Raw genomic sequence first — 22,593 nt, forward strand, 5'->3', positions numbered from 1 at the left:
GATTACGAGGACGTGTCGCAACACACGTCACTGCTGTCCCATAAATACTACGTCCGGCAATGACGTCAGGTAGTGGAACTCGATGAATATCGAGTTTCAACTTCATCGAATTTGACGTAACTACACAGGATTCATTTTTTACGTTTTTTTTTTGTATTTTAAATTATTTTAATTCTAACATTGATGCTTTGAAATTTGCATGGCGTGTGTTCACTATTATGGCGGCAATAAAAAAAAATAAAGACATGTTCCAATTGCATGCTTGGATCGCCTTAAATTCTGGACTAACCTTGAACATTCATTTGAATACCAGAGTTCTTTAATTAACAAGTGAAACACAAATGATGATTAAAAATAATCTCTTTAATGAAATTAAGTATTTGCCCATAAAATACACTATGAAAATGTTAGTTAGTTTTCAAGTAAAAATTCACATTGACAGGGCAAGACATTAAACAAAAATATATATTTTTAATTGCATCAGTAGTTTTCTGCTTCAAAAACACACTAAAGTAATTGACTATGTAGTTTCTAAAGATAGTCATTGCTACTAATATATGTTTCAGGTGATGTAGCACTTTCAAATTCAAAACACAAGACATTTGGTCCGTAAACAAATATTTGTGATCATCAGTCTACAATTAGGCTTTATCATTCAACCTATGTTGATGTGGTACATTACTGTAAATTACATTGTAATTTCAAGGATATTTTTCCTCAATAAAATATAATCACAGCAGAAAAAAAACGAGTGATACAAAAACATTTAGAATGACACACTTATTGATAAAACAGTAGCAGTTTCAGCAATCGGATGTGTTCTGGCTGTATCAAAGGAGTCTGATTGGTCCATTGATTCTTCAAGTTTGACAAATGGCATTGAGATTTTAATTCATACCAATAGCGTATTACCTCAGAGGGTTTGTAATACAGTAGGAGTCTACAATAATTATCTCATAAATAAGGCTTAGCAATATTTAAAAAGTAGGATTAATTGGTCAGTATGAGATGGATGATGGTAGCTGGCCAATGAAAAATATTGTTGTGATTTGTGAGGAAAAAAACATGTCATAAAAATGACTTTTGTGTTGCAGAGAAACACTCAAAAAATGGAGATACTTGCATTTCATTGGCCAGCTGAAATGGAAAACGAGTGACGGGAGGAATGTTGCTCCTATCCTGAATAATAATTAGTAGGGACAAAGGGCATCTTGCACACGGTGGCGGCCACTGCTTTTTTCCTGACCTCCACCTGAATCGCCGTCCCGTTCTTTGCAAAGGCGGCATCCACGTAACCCATGGCGACATTTTTTTTCAGACACGGTGAGGGGCAGCCGCTGGTCACCTCACCTAAGGAGAAAATCAACGGCTACAATTACACCACATGGTTAAACATGTTAGATTTTAGTTATTATGTTTTAAAAGTTTCATTTGATGTGTGCTTGGTTGGCCAACAGGTGCAACCACAAGGCCAAATGCACAATGGAGCACAGATAATGTGGACTCACTTTAATATGAACAGAACCTGCCTGTTAAACTGTCATCCTCGGGTAATAAATCTACCCTTGGGCGGAAGGGAGTATTTGTGGATACCTTGTACAGGGCGGAAAGGACTATTGGTACGCTCCTGTACGAGAAGAGCTCATAAACCAGGTTACAAATCTATCGGTTCGTGGAAAGGCCACCCATTAAAATGTCTGTGTTCTGTTGTTTTATGGATGTTGGTGCTTGTACCAGGGGATGACATTGGCCGTCCAGGGTGGTTCCTGAATATTCAGCGCGAGTCTTAAAAGGTAAAATATAGCTTTTATGTGGTGGAATCTTTGTAAAATACGCTCAGTAGAAGTCAGCTGAAGTGATTTTTCAAATTATGGACACAACTTGTCCGAAGGTGTCCTTTAAATGAATTGGCAATTAAAAGAAAAACAAATTTTATGACACATGACACTTGCATGGAAATGAACTCTCCTAGAAACATTGCTTCAAACAAAACAGTACAATTTTTGAGAAGGTCCACCCCTTCAACTGCTTATGAATTCTCATAAAAAATGAAATCCAAACATATTGACTTCCAAGGCAGCAACTGAGTTTTCTAACCTATGACTTTTCCATCCGGACTGAGGATGGGTGTGTGTTGTCGCACAGGGGGCCCGATAGACACCAGGCCGACTCTCTTCCTGGTGGTCTTCGCCTTGATCTGAGGGACAATGATGTCCGCTCCGGGGAAGTCCTTGGTCTGACGCCGCCGCTTTCCTACGCATGACATGAAACACACTTTGTGAACACAAATGGGGGACATCAACACATCGCACAACTGAACGCAAACTATCAAAACACTTTCAGGAGCAGTCAAACATTGACAATTGACAGACCTGACAAACCAACGATTTGATGAAAGAAGCTGACCTATTGTCCAAAGTAGAGTGGCTTCCACGGGGGTGGTGCTCTCGTCGATGTCATTGCCATAGAGACAAAGTCCCGCCTCCAGTCGCAGGCTGTCCCTGGCGCCCAAGCCGGCCAGCCGAACCTCGTTGTGCGCCAGCAGCCTCTCGGTAAGCTCCACTACTCTGGACTTTGGAACAGAGATCTGCCAAGCACACACACACACACACACAAAGATTTTCCATCTTCGTGTCAAGAGAAGATATTACAAAGTCATGTCCCCACCCCAAAAAAAAAAAAAAAAAACCGTGAGCCATCATTTGGTCCTTTGTTTTTGCTTTGACTTGAAAGCAAAAAATGGAGGTGTGATCTCCGTAAAGTGGCAGTAAACTCAACGCAACTCACGTCACAACAAGAAGCCGTTTATTACCACTCCGTAAGCGAAAAGTTTGTAAGATAAAGCGTTCGTAAGCCAAGGTATCACTGTATTCATATTCGTAATAAAACACAAAGCATGGATGTCATTACCTCCACCCCATCCTCCCCTGTGTATCCGCATCGGGTGATCCTGCAACCAGGGATACCAAAGACAGCGGCCAGGGCAGAAGTCATGAAGGGCAACTTGCTGAGGTCCTCCTTCAAGCCCTCCTGGAGCACCTGGGACATGGATGGACCTGAGCGAACAAAACAGGCAACGGGGAATTGGGAATGACATGAAAGAGCAGCACAATGTCGACAGACACACACACACACACACACACACACAAAAATCAATAATTATGTCACCTTGTAGCGCAATCAGAGCTTCATCAAGAAACTCCAGATCCACGTCTGAGCCAGACGCCTTGAACTCTGCAAGTCTGGCCTGTAGGTGAAAAACACACATTTTAGCTAAAAGCTAAAGCATTCTTGTTCAATTTTCTGGCAAAAGTAATCCAGATAAATGAATGGAGCTGTCGTCACTCACCTTCATATGAGCCGAATCTTTGTCTGCACAGCCGGCGTTGGAGACCACGTATAGATAACCCTGATCAGTTTTTGTCACGATGAGGTCATCAATGATGCCGCCTTTATCATTTGTGAAAAGGGACAGCGTACCCTGGATGAAAGAATAGTTATAGTTAATTTAATAACAAGTTGATTAACTTTGCTGAAAAAGAGTCAGACAAAAAGGACAACCAACGTCACTTTTTTGTTTTTTTAACTGACATCAGAAAAACGTTTTATAGCATCTAAAATACCCAAAACACACAGTATGATATTTTTCTTTCTTGCATTGCTGGAGAATCATAACAATGGCTTCAGATTCGGAGAATATGCTTTCTTGTTAAACATCCAGTTATGAATATGATTCAAATAGTTCTGAAGAGGAAAGCATACATGTTTGCAATCGATTAAAGAATTTATTTGTGCCATTTTGAGGCAACATTGGGGAAAAATCTCTCACACAAAAAAAGAGGCACAAAATGGCGACCTCCTGTGGCCACAGGCTGATAAATTCCTTATATGGAGTTTGGACGCCCTCTTCTGGCTGCTTTTGGGTGCAACACGAGGTCCCCAGACCAAACAAGTACAGCAAAATACATTGATTTGACGTAAGGACCGCTACAATGCGTCTTTTTTACAGTCATGGGGCGCTCCTTTAGTGACGTTACGTACGGACTCGTCACCAACTCAAACACAAGACTTCCTGAATATTCAGCGCGAGTCTTAAAACGTAAAATATAGCTATATGCGGTAGAATCTTTGTAAAATACGCTCAGTATAAGTCATTTGAAGCCATTTTACAAATTATGGACACAACTTGTCCGGAAACGTCGGTTGTCCTTTAACTTAATTCATATCCAAGAGGGTGCTTGTCATAAAAAGACAACAGTAGAAAACAAGAAAATGCATGGAAATATTTCACAAAGAAATTGAAGTTGGTTGCTCATGGGGTATATAGACGAACCATGCGAATCATAACAATAATAACAATAACAATAAGAAAACCTTTAATTGTCTCACAATGGAGAATTTCCCAATTTACAGCAGCAAAATTGTTTGTGTGAACAAAATGGTTGTGTTTTATTATTTCTAATGATAAAACATTTTAAATAGAAACAAACGTTTTTCATGTTGATCTCACCTGGTTGTTTTGAAGTTCTGAAATATCCGCCACCACTAGAGACTCCATGAACCTGATCCTGTCTTTACCGTGGACTTTGGTCTGAGAAAAAAAAACGCATTAGTAACTTTTAGGTCCCCCCCACCAAAAAAATAAAATAAAATATAAAATGTCTCACCTGCAGCATGTGACTGACGTCAAAGATGGCACAGTGCTCTCTGGTATGCATGTGAGAGCTGACGTGACTGTCTTTGTACTGTACAGGCATACTCCAACCTGCAAATTCCACCATCTTGCCTCCATGTGCCCTGTGGAAGTCAAACAATGGCGTCTTCTTCAAAGTGACCTGGGGATGAGACGAGATCATCCAACCCGGATAGATTTGTATTTATTTTTATAGCCCAATGCTGATTCTGATATTTACCAGGACAAATCGATATTTACATCCAAAAATATTGATATATAAATTATATATCTATAGATAGATCAATAAATAGATCAAGACACAGTATATAAATAGATATATGTGTGTGTAAGAACTGGAAAAGTAGAGCATATAGAGGTTTGACCTTTGGAGCGTAAGCAGGACTTATCAGTGTACAAGCAGCGGTGCTTTGTGGAATGACAGCTTGCTCTTAATGTGAGATTCAGTATCATTTTTTTTTCTTTTTTAAACAAAAGTCCAAGGTCGGTTGCTCTTTTAGAAAAGCGTTGATGCGGGCTGTAAAACTACGACACACAACAGGACTTAGATATAGTCCACAGATAAACACCACAAATAGGAATTAATGATTAGCACCGGGATGACTGAATGACAGCGACACATGGCATTTGTAAAGCCTCCTGTGAACAATGGCGATGACATTAAATCACGAATGCCATTCAAATAAAATAATATACGTATATCATAAAATTAACATTGAAGTAGAGGGCACAGATGTCCATTATTTCTGCAAGAACACAACACTGCTCATCATCACTCGGGGATAACGACTTATTTATTCAGATGTGTGCAAATGAGACTCGTTTTTTCATCTTTTTACACTTAGTGATCAAATATTCGTCTTAATTTGTATTTATTTATCCATTATCCTTTCATTTTCTACAGCACTGTTCATGTTCAGAAAATGTGCAATTGTGAAAGGAATAAGCGCACAACAACTACTAGGCTAAAACGACGCCGGCATTCATGACTATTATTATTTTTATGATTATTATAGTATCGTTTGGCTGTCAAATTGGGAAAAAGTCACCAGACCTCCGGTCCCATGAGCACTGCGGTTACTGGGGTCATTGGACCATGTGAAATACACGATAGTAGATGGAAGGCATTTAAAAGCCGTGACTTCAAAAGGATTTGTGAAGGAAGCCTCGTGTGTATTTTCGATAGCGTTCAACCGTGTTCGTACTCACTCACCTCTGTACTTGATGAAGCCTCTCGTCGCTGGAGCTCTCTGGCCGCACATCTCGCCGCTTTCAGCCGCGCTTCTCCGCAAGCACGCCGCCCGACCACCGAATGCACGACCCCGACCGACAAGCGAGCCCACATCGCGACAAAGAACCGCGAGTGTGTCGCGTCACACACTAGCTGGTCGCTCCTTAAAGTAGGAAAGCCGTGTACCGCTTGCGATTGTTGCTCAACAACACTTTTTTTGGACCTCGCACTCGTGAAACGTTTCTGAGTTTCTGCTTTCCTGGTCAAGACGCGCGCAATGCTTTGTGGGAATTGTAGTTGGGAAATGCATGCATTTGGGTGGATGGATGGATGGATAGATAAATACGCCACTGAAGGAACGCCCCTGACTGAAAAAAGGACACATTGTAGCAGTCCTTCCATCACGTCAATGCATTTTGCTATTACATGGTTTGGTCTGAAAACTTCGTGTAGCACCAAAAACAGGCAGAAGATGGCGACAAAGCTCCGTGTAAGGAATTAGTCCTTAGAGAGAGAGAGAGAGAGAGAGAGAGAGAGAGAGAGAGAGAGAGAGAGAGAGAGAGAGAGAGAGAGAGAGAGAGAGAGAGAGAGACCAAAGACCAAAATAAGAAGTATGAGGTTCATGTGACTGTGTGTCTCCCAACAAACCAGCACCCCCCTCCGTCCCTGCCTACCTAATAATATCACTCTGTATATCTCCAGCTATTTTAAAGCAGGCAGTTTGGGAAAGGCTTCTCTCTCGTCAACGGGCAACTGGCCACAAAGAAACTTTGCTTGAATATGAAGAAGCCATGACCGTCTTTCTTCAGGTCTCAGATCAGAGGCAGTTTTCTGGGATGAACTGGACCAGGCTATGAAGTCATCCAAAGACTTGTCCTCTCTCCAATGCAAGTCTGCTTATGCTACTACTCAGTGACCTGCCAGGACACGACGTGCACTTTCAGGACAGGAGAATTTGTTCATGATGGAGAAAGATCAGTAAGAAAAGATGATGTTATATCATTTTAGGTGACAAAACTGGTTCGCTCTTGATTTTCATATGGTTCAGAAAATAAGCAAATGTTGGGCAAAGAAGCATTGCTGAGCTGTATTTTTAAAAAAAATCAGTTCCATGACTAAATTAAATCCATGGGTCCCTACCCATCGCTTCAGATTCGGAGAATATGCTTTCTTGTTACACATCCAGTTATGAATATGATTCAAATAGATCTGAAGAGGAAAGCATACATGTTTGCAATCGATTAAAGAATTCATTCCGTGGCATTTTGAGGTATCTCGGGGTGGGAAATGTAGCACCAAAAAGAGGCAGAAAATGGCGACAAAGCTCTGTGTAAGGAATTAATCAGCCCGTTTCCACAGGCTGATTAATTCCTTACACAGAGCTTTGTCGGTACCTTCTGCCTGTTTTTGGTGCTACACGAAGTTTTCAGACCAAACCATGTACAGCAAAATGCATTGACGTGATGGAAGGACTGCTACAATGCGTCTTTTTTACGGTCAGGGGCGTTCCTTTAGTGACATCACGTTCGGACTGGTCACCAACTCAAAAACAAGACTTCCAGAATATTCAGCGCGAGTCTTAAGACGTAAAATATAGCTATATGCGGTGGAATCTTTGTAAAATCCGCTCAGTAGAAGTCATTTGAAGCCATTTTACAAGTTATGGACACAACTTGTCGGTTGTCCTTTACGAAGACCAAGTCGCTATCAACAGTCTGTTCATTTGGAATTGTGCCTTTCAGGTTAGGTGAAATGTCAAAAAGCCCTTCACAAATAACTCTTCAGACCTACAGGGTCAACGACAAAGACCTGACAGAGATCGAACTGCATTCTGTGGACTCCATCAATGATCTTCACCGGACATATCCTGAACACATCAACAAAGGTACACACAAACACACACACACACACTGATAAACACGCTAGTCTGGGCTAAAAAGTGAGTTGATGACAGGACCGAGGCCGCCCCGCCCGGCTTACCCTCCTTTCATGAACGGAACGGCGTACGCAGACCACATGAGATGTGTCAGCGGTGGAAGCAAATGGCAGAGTCGTGTACGGGACACATTGATTCCAAATACTTTGCGAGCATACGCTACAGCCTGCGCTCTTGCCACGCTGCTCCTGCTTACGCTTGTTCTCATTTTCTACTTCCTGGGTGAGAAATTGTCTTTTGGTTTTGTGAATGATGACATATTTTGTTTTTGACATGATTGATTTGTCCTGCCCATCGTGTAAGTACAACAAGGCAGAGCACTGCAGAGGGTGATCGAGGCCATGAGGGAAAAAGAAGCTGAAGCCACTCAACTGTCGGTGCTGATCCAACAATTACAAGCGCTCACACTCAACGTGACGACCACAAGGGGGCGGACATGAGTGAGGATGTGTAAATGTTACATCACAAAAATTTGGGCTGAGGGTAAAGAATGACCATTTCGGAATATTTGCCATCCAAACACATTGAAATGTTTTATTGAAGATTGGTTTAAACGCGACTCTTTTGAAATAAAAATAAACATAAAATAGATAGACAAAAAAAAATCAGTCAGTTCCACTTTGCTCCCTTAACAGGTATAATATTTTGTTAACAGTACATACAATAGCATCAAGTTATGGTAAAAAATATATGTTGAAAATCATTTATGGGAGGTGGGACAATCCACTGATATATATTTTCATTTGTCATGATATTCACCCCCAATTTACCCCCCCCCCTCGCCAACAAAAAATCCTTCCCAGTGAGTTTCCGTTTATTTTGATAGCTTCAGACATTAGGACCACACAGGATAGTGTTACTATCCTGCCGTCTCAACGTGATACAGTACATGGACATTTGATTACCTGTCACGAGGATGGAATGGAGTCAGTCAGACAAGCATTACCACCGTAATGGCGACTGAGGCAGCTAAAGTCAGATTGGGAATGACCAATGCCCTCACGAGCAGCTGCCATACTTCTGCACTTGGTCGCGAATGACGTCCCGCACCAAAGTGGCGTTGTCCTTCAGTTCGTCCAGCTCCGTGCGCTGCTGCTGCATCCGCTGCTCGTTGTTCTTGAACTTCTTCTCCAACTCTGCAAACGCAACACGAGCAGTGGACTGCGAATGCTGGAAATGGTGCTTAACTACGGATAATTTGAAGTAAAACTGGTGCGTGGAAAAAGTGTCAAATATTTTCAGGTGTGACTCATGTTATGTCGCAATTCTAAGAAGGATTGTAATGAAGAAAATAATCAGATTCAGTCATTGGTCATATTGCGTATGTATTACCGTATGTATTACCGTATGTATGTATGTATGTATGTATTACCAAAAGTATGGACCACAGAGTTGGACTCACTTTTAAGCTGCTCCATGCCCATGTTGGCTTTGTTGAGAAGCTCTTCTGCCTCCCTCTTGAGCTCCCTGGCCTTCTGGTTGATGGCGTTCAAGCCATGAGAGCCGCTGCCGAGAGAATCAACCTTCTCTCGAAGCTCACGGTAGCGCCTCTCGGTGTCGTTGAGGCTCTGAAAGCAAATATTAGTTGGACTTTGCGGAGTATCACGTGCATGGCACGACGAAACAGAGACCATTCTAATTCTAATCCACCTTCTAATTTCGGCATCAACACAAATCAACACGAAGTTTTCAGACCAAACAAAATACCCAAAATGCATTGTGTGTCACTTTCTCGGTCAGGGGCGTTCCTTCAGTGACGTCACGTCAGGCATCGTCACCAACTCAAAAACAAGACTTTTGGAATATTCAGGATGAGTCTTAAAACGTAAAATCTAGCTATATTCGGTGGAATCTTTGTAAAATACGCTCAGAAGAAGTCATTTGAAGTGATTTTACAAATTATGGAGACAAGTTGTCCGGCCGGAGGCGTCGGTTGTCCATTAATTCATTCACTGCCAGAAGATGTGCAATTATGTGTCCACTCCAGTGCCGAGGTTTTTGTCATTTTCAATCAAATTCCAGGACCCACAGAATATTGAGTTTTGGGATTACATAAATCATTGAATGCAGCATAAGAACCCTTCGACTCTCTTTTTTCATCAGAAAAAAAAAGACAAATGGATTCCTGATGGCCGTTCCTACCTGCCCAAGCGACACGGCTTGCAGTGTGGCGTTTTCAGCTAAAGCGATAGCACCCTTTGCTATCTCATTGTTCAGCTCCGTTTTGTTTCTCAGTGCTTCAATGTTTGTGGAGAGGTTGTTTAGGCGCATCATGACCTCAGTTTGTTTGTTCTCCAGCTGTGTTAACCTCTCATCCACCTGCAAATTCAGGTAGACGCAAATATTTTATGAACATGAACAAAAAAAAGATGTTTCGACGATACAATGTGCCGCACCTCAGAAATGATGCTCCTGGTGCCACTCAGGTTGTCCAAAGTCTCATTAAGGGCGCTGCTTGCTTTTTCGATCGCCATCTCAGACATGTCCAAGGCAGCCTTTGTAGCATTGGTTGCATCTTTCACAACTTCGGCTCGACTCCTGCAAAGTGTACAATATTTTGTTGCTGCATGAGCATATGCGGATGTAGTTCTTGCAGTAACCGGAAAAACACGCAGTGCACAGGGATGGATGAGTATTAGCCGCAAAAAACTGGGTAATTGTAGCTGATGTCGTCGCGCATCATTGGATCTGACTGTGTTAAGCTGCAATAGCAAGTGCAAACTAAGGACACATCAATATTTCACTTTAGCATGTTTGAATACTCAAAGAAATACTTAAAGGACAACCGACGTCACTTTTTTGTTTCCTAACTGACATCAGAAAAACATTTTATAGCATCTAAAATACCCAAAACATGCAGGATGATATTTTTAGTCAAATGTAAAACACCAATAAAAATGACTTAAAGTCTCCCAAAACTACTTCAAAATAACCTAGGAAATGGTGTGTTTCAGAAGGTCACGCCCCCTTGTTCGTGACGTCACGCCAAGACGTCTTGCATTGCTCGAGAATCAAAACAATGGCTTCACATTCGGAGAAGATGATTTCTGGTTACTCATCCAGTTATGAATATGATTCAAATAGTTCTGAAGAGGAAAGCATACATGTTTGCAATCGATTAAAGGAGTCCTCCCATATCAATTCGAGCCGTCAAGGACAGCATGTAGTGTAGAAGATGGCGCCAGGGCTCCATTGGAAATTGGTAGATTTTTCTGCTTGGAATTTGTGTCAGCGAATATCAAATAGTTGTCTTGGTGCAACACACAACGATTCACCATCGTGTTATTTATGTGTTTTTCTTCTAATTTCGCCATCAACACGAAGTTTTCAGACCAAACAATGTACAGCAAAATGCATTGACATGATGGAAGGACTCCTACAATGTGTCCTTTTTTCGGTCAGGGGCGTTCCTTCCGTGACGTGACGTCAGGACTCGTCACCAACTCAAAAACAAGACTTCCTGAATATTCAGCGTGAGTCTTAAAAGGCAAAATATAGCTATATGCGGTGGAATCTTTTTAAAATACGCTCAGTAGAAGTCATCTGAAGCCATTTTACAAATTATGGAAACAACTTGTCTGGATGTGTCGGTTGTCCTTTAACTGTTATGCTTTTCATCCATTATTTTTTTTTGTTGAGCAGAGAATGTCAGAAAAATGGCTGCCGATCTATAAGTTGCTTCAATGACAAAAAGAGCAGCCTCCTTACTTGGCCTCTTTGGCTTTTTCCAAAAGTTGTTTAGCATGACTGATGTGCTGGGATGTATCACTGATGATGCTGTTGATGTTGGTGAGGTTGGAAAGGCTGTCCTGTATCTGCATGATCATTGTGTCCACTGTGGTTTTGTTCACCGGCAGACTAATGGACAAGACTTGCAGGGCCACCTTCTCGATGCTCTCCAGATCTGCTCCCTCCTCTAGATAGTGAAAATACAGGGGAAAAAATAGATTTCTTATATATTTATCTTTGATCAATGATAAATGATAAATGATAATATCCTGAAATACGATGTAAACATAATGAACTTCCTACCCTCCCTGCACTCAATAAAAAAATACTGCTATTAAACTATCAAACTCAAAACCAAAAAAGGTACTGTACTTTCCGGCGCACCCCCAAGGAATGAAAACAAGTTTTCATAATATGGTATATAATGGTTATCCAAATATAAGGCACACCACATTATAAGATGCCACAAGAGAGCCTGGGTTTACGCACTACTTCTTCTACTAGGCGAAACGGAGTTGCTGGCTTCAGACAGTCGTTGCGAGACCCGTTATGGCTCAATATGACTTCACATACAAGGCGCACCTGCGTATAAGGCACAGGGTCATCTTTTGAAGAAAATGAAGGATTTTGGGTGCACCTTACACACCAGAAAATACGGTATTCAACATAACCTGCTGCTGTGAAATGTCAATTTCTCCAGTGCGAGACTAATAAAGGCAACTCCAATCCAATAACCATACCAGTGAGGAAATCTTTGATCTTCTTGATGAACTCTTTGAGCTTCCTGTTTGAGTTTTCAAAGTCGGCTTTGCTTTTCTGGGCTCGTTCCAATGTGTTCACGGCCTGATTCTTCACATCTTGGCTCAAAGATTCTATATCCTGGAGCTGCACATAGAAACAATAAAAATACATAAATACATCAAAATTTAACATGAAAGAAAACAAACATGAACCAAGACATTTGTTACCTTTTTAGCCACATGATGGAGTTCCTCATTCGCAGCTTGTAGGGCGTTGGTGGCATTCTTCGCGTGACTCAACGCAGCTAAAGAAGCGCTCAATGTACCATTGCATCCCTCCCCTCCGCATACATGGGCGCCCTGGTAGTCACGGCAACCAGCGCCGCCACACGGACTGTCTTCGCAGCTGCCATTGACGCTGGCATTGCCGTGGCCGCCACACACCTGGAGGACAAAATGCTTGAAGTTGTTGATCCACCGATGGAAGCTAAATGTAGTTTTTAACCACATGACGATAGATAAAATTGTTTTGATGAGAGCTAAGAATTCAATTGTAGAAATGTAAACGTCGTCTGCAAAACACAAAAATTGTGAGTGGCCCCAAAAAGAATCCATCTCCTACCTGGTTACTGAGGTGATGGACCTTGTGATCCAACTCGTGGGCTTTTTCTTGCAGTTCTCCTATCGATTTATTCTGCGTTGCCATGGCGTGGAGGAGCTTGTCTTCCGTGCTATTCAGCATGTTTTCAGTGAGGGAGCGACTTTGTTTGGACTGTTCTATGGGACTGAGGGGACCAGACACCGACGAGTTGCATTTCTCCTCCGCCTCGATTGATTCTTGATAGTACTTCTCCACTTTTTTGACCTGCTCTGTCATGACACATATGGTGGTATGGGTATTAAAGGACAACCGACGTCTCCGGACAAGTTGTGTCCATAATTTGTAAAATGGCTTCAAATGACTTCTACTGAGCGTATTTTACAAAGATTCCACCGCATATAGCTAGATTTTACGTTTTAAGACTCGCGCTGAATATTCAGGAAGTCTTGTTTTTGAGTTGGTGACGAATCCTCACCCTACGTCACTGAAGGAACGCCCCTGAGCGAGAAAGGACATACCTTGCATCACCTCAATGCATTTTGCGGTACTTTGTTTGGTCTGAAAACTTCGTCTTGATGGCGAATTTAGAAGGAAAACACATAAATAACGTGATGGTGAATCCTTGTGTGTGGCACCGAGCATCTATTTGATATAAATTGTGAGGAATTAATCAGCCCGTTTCCACGGGGCTTTCCACGGAGCTTTGTCGCCATCTTCTGCCTCTTTTCGGTGCTACATTTCCCCCCTCAAAAATGACACGGAATAAATCCTTTAATCGATTGCAAACATGTATGCTTTCCTCGTCAGAACTATTTGAATCATATTCATAACTGGATGCGTAACAAGAAAGCATGTTCTCCGAATGTGAGGCCATTGTTTTGATTCTCGAGCAGGGCAAGACGTCTTGGCGTGACACCACGAACAAGGGGGCGGGACCTTCTGAAACTGGCCACTTCCGGTTTCAAATTGAAGTACTTTTTGGACACTTTAAGTCATTTTTATTGGTGTTTTGCATTTGACTAAAAATATCAGCCTGCGTGTTTTGGGTATTTTAGATGCTATAAAACGTTTTTCTGATGTCAGTTAGGGAACAAAAAAGTGATGTCGGTTGTCCTTTAAATGCAACATTGACAAATGGCCACTCTGGCAAAACAAATGCTTTCATTGGGTGTCAGTTGATGTGAATTTGCTACCTGAAAATCCAGAGGTGAGGTAGTCGTCTATCTGCTGTCGTTTAGAAGCAACTGTGGTGTTTATGTTCATCAGCTCTTGCTCCATGTCGCTCAGAGTTCTTCTCAGTGCATCATCATCCTCTGCTGTTGTGTTGAGCTCTTGAACGACGCCCATCAGACGCCCGTCGGTCAACGCAATCTCCGCCCTGAAACGCGCGTTTATCATTGACCCCTACTCATCAAATTAAAATACATCCATAACAAGAAAGCAATTAGCCATTTGACTAATTATTTCGGCCATTGTTTCAAGGGCTATACTGTAAATGAGTGTTTAATCGGATTAATCAGATGGGTCCCATTCAACTGATTTTAAAGACTTGTTTGAATATCTACGTCTACACATTTTGCCTTTTTGAGAAAAAAAAAAATCATTGTAGCAAATAGATGGATGAAGGTTGACCAAATTTGCAATTGACCAGGGTGAATGGATTGTAGTTGTGCAGAACAGGGTGCAGTTCTATTTTCACAGTATTACTTTCAATTCCCTTAGATTAACATACAGTAAAGTCTCGTTATATCGATATTCACGGGAGTCCGAAAAAATATCGATATAACCGGGACTATCGATATATCCGACCCTGCGCGCATGTAATTTTCTCCTTGCGTTCATAGAAATAGTATCGTAATAAGCGGTACTATCGATATAACCGATATCGATATAACGAGACTTTACTGTATTTGGCAATTTGTGTGCAATTAAAAAAAAATGTCACCAAGATTTGTTTCATTTTTTCTTCTTCGTTAAAAAAAGGATTTTCAATACATTTCAGTGGCTGTCAACTGTTCACTGATTCACTGATATTTACTGGCTAACTAAATCCACTGTTCATTGAATATTTTTCCATGACGGACAGAGTATCATGCTCACCTTAGGTCATCAATGCTTTGTCCAAGCAGTTGGTGTATTCTCTCACTGTCCTCATGACCAATCAGATCCTGCACTTGCTTCAGCTTCTCCTCCAGCTCTTTAATACGAGCATCGCTGACTCCAGGTGTGATGCCACTTTCCAGGATCTTGTTAGCGGTGTGCTGGATGTGCTCCAGGTCACGTTTGAGCTGACACACCACGTCGTCCCATAATTGGAAACAGGCATGACACCGCACGCATTCAGGGAAAACACCGGTGAAGCCGCGGGCGCATTCGTCACAGCGTTTCCCTGCTGCGCCCTCCTTGCACTGGCATGCGCCGCTGGTCCGCTCACATTGTGCTACTTCTGAGCCCTGAGGATGGCAGTTACACTCTGTAGTGGGGAACAAGGAAAACAAATCTGCTTAGTGAGAGATTACATAGAGCGAAAAAAACATCAGAGTCAATATCTCCTTTAAAGGACAACTGACGCCTGCGGAGAAGTTGTGTCCATAATTTGTAAAATCACCCCAAATGACTTCTACTGGGTGTATTTTACAAAGATTCAACCGCATATAGCTACATTTTACGTTTTAAGACTCGCGCTGAAAATTCCGGAAGTCTTGTTTTCAAGTTGCAGTTCAAGTTACAGTTTCAGCTGTAAGGTTAAAAAAAGCAAAATGGCCTTACTGATGACTTGTCTTCAAAAAGTTACCTTGACACTGTATCCGTGGGTCTCCCCAGTGGAGCTGCTCACACTCTGTGCACTGTTTCCCCCCGAAGCCTGGACGGCAGTGGCACTGACCGCTGAACTGTCAAGAACAAAGAACCGGCTTTCACAACTCAACATTTTTTAGCCTTTTTCAGTGTAAAGTAGTCTTGCGCATTCACCATATTGCATTGAGGTGCTGTGGAATGTTGCAAATCGCAGTTACAGGGCTCACAGCCTTGTTCCTGGCCATAGTTCCAGTGGTTAGGAGCACATTGGTCACAGTTATGGCCGGAGATATTCTCCTTGCATAGACAAGAGCCTGTCTCACGATCACAGTCACACTGTCCATCGCTGCAAGTCGATTGGACAGTCCCAGCAGTCACGCAAGTGCAGCCTAAGATAAGAAACATTTTGTAATCAAAGGATAGATGCTTAAAGGATAACCGACACCTCCGGACAAGTTGTGTCCAGAATTTGTAAAATCACTTCAAATGACTTCTACTGAGCGTATTTGACAAAGATTCAACCGCATACAGCTATATTTTACGTTTTAAGACTTGCGCTGAATATTCTTGTTTTTGAGTTGGTGAAGAGTCCTGACGTCACGTCACAGAAGGAACGCCCCTGACCCAGAAAGTGACAGACAATGCATTTTGGGTACTTTTTTCGTCTGAAAACATCTTGTTGATCCGTGTTGATGGCGAAATTAGAAGGAAAACACATAAATAACGCCATGGTGAATCATTGTGTGTTGCACCAAGACTACTATTTGATACTAGTTGACACAAATTCCCAGCAGACAAATCAGCCCATTTCCAACGAAGCTTGGGCGCTATCTTGTGCATTTTCTGTGACGCTACATTGGAGTCCTAACGGCTCAATTGATACGGAAGTACTTCTTTAATCGATTGCAAACATTTATGCTTTCCTCTTCGGAACTATTTGAATCATATTCATAACTGGATGAGTAACAAGAAAGCATCTTCTCCGAATCTGAAGCCATTGTTTTGATTCTAGAGCAATGCACGGCGTACTGGCGTGACGTCACAAACAAGGGGGCGCGACCTTCTGAAACTCTGCATCTCCGAGGTCATTTTGAAGTAGTTTTGGGGCACTTTAAGTCATTTTTATTGGTGTTTTGCATTTGACAAAAAATATGATACTGCGTGTTTTGGGTATTTTAGATGCCATAAAACGTATTTCTCATGTCAGTTAGAAAACAAAAAAAAAAGGTGTCGGCTGTCCTTTAAACACGGTAACTGACAGCCTCAAAATTCAAATACCATAAAATTGTTGGTATAAACATGTCTCTAACATGCACACAAATACATCATTCAATCAAAAGAGAAGAATCAGACACAGATTGAATGAAGTCAGTCTCCAGCGTCACTTTACCAAATGCAAACTTCCCCATTGCGGGACTATTAAAAGCTTTCTGATTCTAATTCTAAAATAAAATCTAAATGCGATTCAAGTGACTCACGTCTACAGTCTTGGGCCAAAGCATTTCCATAGTAACCTTGTTGACATTGGGCACAAGATGGACCGTCTGTGTGGTACAGGCACTTGAGGCATTGACCCGTCCTCAGGTCACATGACTCAGGGTCCAGAGTGTCAATGTTGCCACTGCACTCGCATGGAAGGCACTGGCCACCAGTTTGCTGTGGGTCGCCATAGTAACCAGGGGCGCACTGGTCACAGCGAGGACCTAGGTTGGAAAAGATGAAATAAAATAAAAAACACTAACAAACATTCGAGGACAACCGACACCTTCGGACAAGTTGTAGCCACTCCAGTGTGATATCTTACCAGCAAAGCCTTCGATGCAGTTACACATAATGAGGTTTGAAGAGTGGTCAGCTTGGCAGGAGTGGCCGTTAAAGTGGTCCGAACCAGGTTTACCGGGGCAGGAGCAGGGGCGACAGTGATCCCCTGAGCCGAGGACTGGGTTTCCAAAGAATCCGTCCTGACACCTGTGCCAAAATAGTGAAGTGAGTGAAACCATTGAATTTATCATCGCTGTGAAAACTATGTCAACAATGGCAAAATGTCACTTACCGTTCGCAGAGATGACCCACTGTGTAGTCTCTGCATTCTAGACACTCGCCAGTTTGGGAGTCGCAGGTGTCCGCATGGCCGTTACACTGACAGGGGGCGCAGTTTGGGAAGCCCCACTGACCAGATTGGCAGTCTGAGCATTGGCGCCCAGTTGCTCCGTCGCGGCATTGACACTGGCCGGTAATGGGGTCACACTGGTGGCTTAGTGAACCCTCGGAATGACAGTCACAGGCTGAAAATAACAACATTTTTGAAACATTGATGAAAATTGAATCGATGTTTTTCCTTTTTGAGTGAAACAACTCCAGAGCATTTTACGACCCAAAAAATATGTCATGATCTGGTTGGCGACCAACGGGTGGCGCTGTCGGCCCTGCCTGCAGCCGCGCAGGTGCTGGTCGTTCCAATCAGTGGCGGTCAAAAGGACTCCCGGCACGGTCATTTGGTGTCGGGTCATTGCATTGTATGCTGTGCATGTGTTTGTTTCATCTTGGCAGACTTTTACTCTTGGCTTTTCTTTGATACTTTCTATTTTTCTGTTCAGATGATTTTGATGTTTTAGATTTTGTTCCTGTTGACTTTATTTGAATACAATTTGTCAAATACAACCTCCTGCTCCCTCCTGCCTGCTTATTTTGTGATCCACAACCGCCATCACCACCTTGCAAACCGTGACAAAATACGGCGCACTATTCATTTTTAATTTTATTTTCCAGGCTTCTGCAGTATGAGCAGGTTAAGAACAGTACTGAATTAGGCTTGATTGACCTTGTATTTATCTTTCTTGCAACCTAATTTAAATGCGGACTACACATGTGTACATGATTGTGACTCACCGGTACAACCACTCACTCCAAAGCCATAAGTTCTCGGAGCACACCGATCACAGCGTCGGCCCGTCACGTTGGGCTTACAGCGGCATTGTCCTCCGACCCCTTCGCATTCGCTCGAGAGGGAGCCTTGAGGATCACACTCACAGGCTGGATGTCACAAAAAGGAGAGCATTATTGGCTAAAACGCAAAGGAGATACACATACAGGTATAAAGAAGCAGAAGCGTGACTGTTTGGAGGACTCACGCAGTGCGCCGCCATGAATGAGAGCGGAAATACTGCAGATGAGCTTGGAGCACACGTCAGCCAAGGTGGGCATCGGCGTAATCAAAAAGGAATCCAGGCACATGTAGTGAATCATCTCCTCACGCCGCAACTCTCCTTCAATCTCATTGCCTTGGAAACCAGGAAGCTCGGTATAATTGGGGATCACAACCAACTGCCCAAGAGGAAGAAAAGAGAAGAGGCTAAATTAAATGATATCACTGCAGTATGAGTTATTTATTTAATGAAAGTGAACTACTCACAGTTAATGTTCTTTCTTTACATACATGAGGAGGAACTATGGTCTGATTTTTTTACAACAACATTTAAAGGACAACCGACACCGTTTTTTTTTTTGTTTCCTAACTGACACCAGAAAAACGTTTTATAGCATCCTAAAATACCCAAAACATGCAGGCTGATATTTGTAGTCAAATGAAAAACACCAATAAAAATGACTGAAAGTGTCCAAACGACGTTCCTGTCGTGACGTGATGTCAGGACTCGTCACCAACTCAAAAACAAGACTTCCTGAATATTCAGTGTGAGTCTTAAAACGTAAACTATAGCTATATGCGGTGGAATCTTTGTCAAATACGCTCAGTAGAAGTCATTGGAAGCCATTTTACAAATTATGGACACAACTTGTCCGGAGGTGTCAGTTGTCCTTTAAGCGTATCGTAAAGACCCATTCAATGCAGGGAAATCCTTCCTGAACCTTTAATGATAAATAAATATTCACGATATAGAGACAAATCTTTTTTTCTGTAGCTTATATAGTTTTACCTACTATCACAATGCTTTAAATCATCCACATTTATTCATATCAAATTTTAAAAATATACCATATTGCTTGGTCTCGCTTTCAAGAAATGGGACCTAAAGAATCATTTAACGTCACTTAGGAACTGAAAAGAAGAAGACTTTCTACTCCAACAGGTAACCAAATAAGAGCAAAAGTCTGGCATGTTGAGGCATATCGTGGTACTAAACTGAAAACAGGTAAAAAAAAATTGGACTTGGGCAGTTCTCACAGCTTTTTTTTTCCGTTCCTAACACAGCAAAATTTTCTATAATAAAAATCAGTTAAAAGGCTGAATAGTGATCAAGCTACATAAAGACGTATACATACTGCATGGATGTAAGTTGTGGTTGCTGCATTGACTCACCGAATCAATCAGAATGAATGCAGTGAGATGTCTGTGCGTCTTTCCGTGGCGTTGGAAGCGAATGGCAACCACGTAGCGATTATTTGGCTCAAAACAGAATGGCTTCTGCATCTGGATGTATCTGGAAGACAATTATATCAAGTTGGTTGCTCTCCTAACCAGTTCCATTCTTTAGGGAAGCCTAAAGAGTGTTTTTAGAATGTTCAAATTGTCCTGGAACTTCAATTGTGAGACTATATGCTAGCTCTGCTGAAATTGCTATCATATTTCATACCACATTAAAATTAGACGTAAAATAGAATGCTCGGTCACAGAAAGTGTTCCCACAAAGCTGGAAAGCATAAACAAAGGCTAAAATGATACTTATATACAAACAAACTTGGCTCAATGGCATCGTTGGCCTCTTCACAGCCGCTAACCTTCTCGCTTTCTCTTTGTGGTTTTGAAGTCACTGTGCTAATTAGTACTGTATGTTGGAAAAACAACACTGCAACATTTCGATCCAGGCGTTGGCTGGTCTCTTAGTTCCAAATGAATAACGTCGCTTAAAGGGCTGTTTAGAATGTAAAAACGAATCAAGTTGGGCTTCTCACTTATATTTTAATAAAAAAATTGTCATCTTCATCTAGGAGATCTGGATTTGGACAGAATTTAGGACTTGGGAAACTCTTTATCACCGAAGCATTTTACGTCTTGAAACTCCTTTACAGGAGGAGCTCATGAGCCAGGTTACAAATGTATAAGTTCATGGAAAAGACAATGTTTTATTGCTTACAGTTGTTCACGCTTAGAACGCCCAAGGACGTGGTATTTTAATCAAGAAAACGATGTTTTACTAATGTATCACTTAAATTTGCATATACTCTCAATAAATAGCTTGGCAGAGGGCTGCAATATTCAGCTACGTCTCCTGCTGCCAGTAAAGGACAATCTTTCTGGGTCCGAGCCTTCATCCACAGATGTCCGATCGAACATCTCTGACAGTTTCATCTTGTATTTCCCGAAATAAAGGCTTTTGTACTGTTCTCGGTCTTCACCACTTCCCGCTTTTTAAGCTTCATCAAACAAAGCTTTCTTCACCTCTTATTGCACCGGTCTCTGGTATGTTTGCCCCGCTATCAGCGAATGAATAGTAAATGGAACACAGGATACAGTGAGGTAAGATTACAAATACGGGATTTTTGACTCAACACAGTCCAGCAGGCCAGGGCAGGTTGAAGTGACAACAATGCCACCATGCAACAGTTTCTGTGCTTCCATTAGAAATTGCTGCCAGTGTGCAGTTACTTTTACTTCCACACAGGTTAGGCAGACTGTGGAAGTCGAACTACATGATGACTAAAACTACAGCATACCTGTAACCGTACCTGTTTTTAACAACTTTTATACAATAAAAAAAAAAAAGATTTTATTAAGACCGATATTGTCTTTTTATTTCGGCTCCAATCTGGATTGTCTCGGTCACTGGTAGCAACGATTCTATTCTATCTCTGTTTTTATTCTTGCTATAAGTAAATAATTATGTGCCGGGTTGTGTTTTTAATGGTTTATTATCACTTAATAAGGGGATTTGCAATCATTAATAAGTGGAGCAAAATTCCTACTTATTTTAAACCGATAAACACTTTAAGTCAAAAATTAGTGCATCCAAAAGAACAAAGTAATGTAGTTTATTCAATACATTGTAAGAATGAAAATTGTAAAGAGCAATACATTGGGAAGACTAAACAAATTCTCAAAAAAAGACTATCAAAATCGCAGGGATAATACTAGTGGGCCTCTATCGACAGTACATATGCACCTAAAAGCTAGCAACCACTCATTTGACGACAATGAGGTTAAAATCTTAGCGAAAAAACATAGATGGTTTGAAAGGGGAGTAAAAGAAGCCATTTTCATAAAACAGCTAAATCCTTCACTAAACCGATATGGTGGGGTGAGGTTCAATTTGGATCGTTCGTACAATAGACTGTTTAGGCAACATAGGATTAGTTATGCTGTGGTGAGGTGATACCAGAGCAAATAGGGTAATCAGGCCAGTCGTTAGTCAAGACAATAGGAACAATCAGTGGACCCGCAAGGAGTAGTCCTCTGCTCCCCCTAACCTGAGAGCAGGGACCTATCATAGCAGAGTCCGGCACCGCTGGACAGTAGGGAGATATATATATATATATATATATATATATATATATCAGAATACCTGATTCTGATTCATATATATATATATATATATATATATATATATATATATATATATATATATATATATATACATATACATATACATATATATATATATATATATATATATATATATATATATATATATATATATATATATATATATATATATATATATATATATATATATATACATACATAAGGCCTATACTACCAGTAAGACTTTAGTTTGCCGACAAAGCTTCTTGGATAAGAAGCGAAACGTCCGACACCTTCAAAGAAGGACAGATGACGGCTGAAGAAACCTTTTCATCGATGGACCACTCCTTTATGACTGAGCGCTTACACAGACGAAGTGGAGAAAAAGT

General features: G+C 41.5%; 3 protein-coding genes across 6 annotated transcripts in view; 1 reads left to right on the forward strand and 2 right to left on the reverse strand.

The window, feature by feature from the left end:
- Positions 1 to 339: 339 nt before the first annotated feature.
- Positions 340 to 6,188, reverse strand: amt (aminomethyltransferase). Of its 2 annotated transcripts, none has more exons than XM_089014164.1 (9): positions 5,907 to 6,188; positions 4,668 to 4,835; positions 4,511 to 4,591; positions 3,350 to 3,481; positions 3,169 to 3,247; positions 2,911 to 3,056; positions 2,407 to 2,587; positions 2,098 to 2,253; positions 340 to 1,350 (listed from the first exon to the last, which is right to left on the reverse strand). In XM_089014164.1, exons 1-9 carry the CDS (start codon positions 6,036 to 6,038, stop codon positions 1,175 to 1,177), a joined length of 1,251 nt encoding a protein of 416 aa, XP_088870290.1. In that variant the 5' UTR covers positions 6,039 to 6,188; the 3' UTR covers positions 340 to 1,174. The 2 variants fall into 2 exon arrangements, with proteins under 2 accessions (XP_088870290.1, XP_088870298.1); XM_089014172.1 differs by having other exon boundaries at positions 4,668 to 4,797; positions 5,907 to 6,177.
- A 159-nt stretch (positions 6,189 to 6,347) lies between these two features.
- LOC148904101 (uncharacterized) lies at positions 6,348 to 8,818 on the forward strand. 2 transcript variants are annotated; one of them, XM_089014192.1, is made up of 4 exons: positions 6,348 to 6,902; positions 7,667 to 7,809; positions 7,936 to 8,082; positions 8,164 to 8,818. In XM_089014192.1, exons 1-4 carry the CDS (start codon positions 6,886 to 6,888, stop codon positions 8,298 to 8,300), a joined length of 444 nt encoding a protein of 147 aa, XP_088870318.1. In that variant the 5' UTR covers positions 6,348 to 6,885; the 3' UTR covers positions 8,301 to 8,818. The 2 variants fall into 2 exon arrangements, with proteins under 2 accessions (XP_088870318.1, XP_088870311.1); XM_089014185.1 differs by lacking the exon at positions 6,348 to 6,902 and having other exon boundaries at positions 7,879 to 8,082.
- lamb2l (laminin, beta 2-like) overlaps positions 8,375 to 22,593 on the reverse strand; it is a 40,348-nt gene continuing 26,129 nt past the window's right edge. For both annotated transcript variants that reach the window (XM_089014151.1, XM_089014142.1), the window contains exons 18-35: positions 20,045 to 20,165; positions 18,858 to 19,050; positions 18,616 to 18,759; positions 17,780 to 18,011; positions 17,531 to 17,694; positions 17,205 to 17,429; positions 15,901 to 16,115; positions 15,725 to 15,821; positions 15,031 to 15,403; positions 14,124 to 14,308; positions 12,952 to 13,199; positions 12,558 to 12,773; positions 12,330 to 12,474; positions 11,569 to 11,776; positions 10,257 to 10,398; positions 10,003 to 10,179; positions 9,263 to 9,428; positions 8,375 to 8,996 (exon numbers count right to left, since the gene is read on the reverse strand). In XM_089014151.1, the coding sequence (XP_088870277.1) occupies positions 8,860 to 8,996; positions 9,263 to 9,428; positions 10,003 to 10,179; positions 10,257 to 10,398; positions 11,569 to 11,776; positions 12,330 to 12,474; positions 12,558 to 12,773; positions 12,952 to 13,199; positions 14,124 to 14,308; positions 15,031 to 15,403; positions 15,725 to 15,821; positions 15,901 to 16,115; positions 17,205 to 17,429; positions 17,531 to 17,694; positions 17,780 to 18,011; positions 18,616 to 18,759; positions 18,858 to 19,050; positions 20,045 to 20,165 (3,388 nt within the window). In that variant the 3' untranslated portion in view covers positions 8,375 to 8,859. The remainder of the gene's footprint in view (positions 8,997 to 9,262; positions 9,429 to 10,002; positions 10,180 to 10,256; positions 10,399 to 11,568; positions 11,777 to 12,329; positions 12,475 to 12,557; positions 12,774 to 12,951; positions 13,200 to 14,123; positions 14,309 to 15,030; positions 15,404 to 15,724; positions 15,822 to 15,900; positions 16,116 to 17,204; positions 17,430 to 17,530; positions 17,695 to 17,779; positions 18,012 to 18,615; positions 18,760 to 18,857; positions 19,051 to 20,044; positions 20,166 to 22,593) is intronic.

Source organism: Hippocampus bargibanti, linkage group LG01 (genome assembly GCF_051943395.1).
Source record: "Hippocampus bargibanti isolate YZ-2025 linkage group LG01, ASM5194339v1, whole genome shotgun sequence".
NCBI lineage: Eukaryota > Metazoa > Chordata > Actinopteri > Syngnathiformes > Syngnathidae > Hippocampus > Hippocampus bargibanti.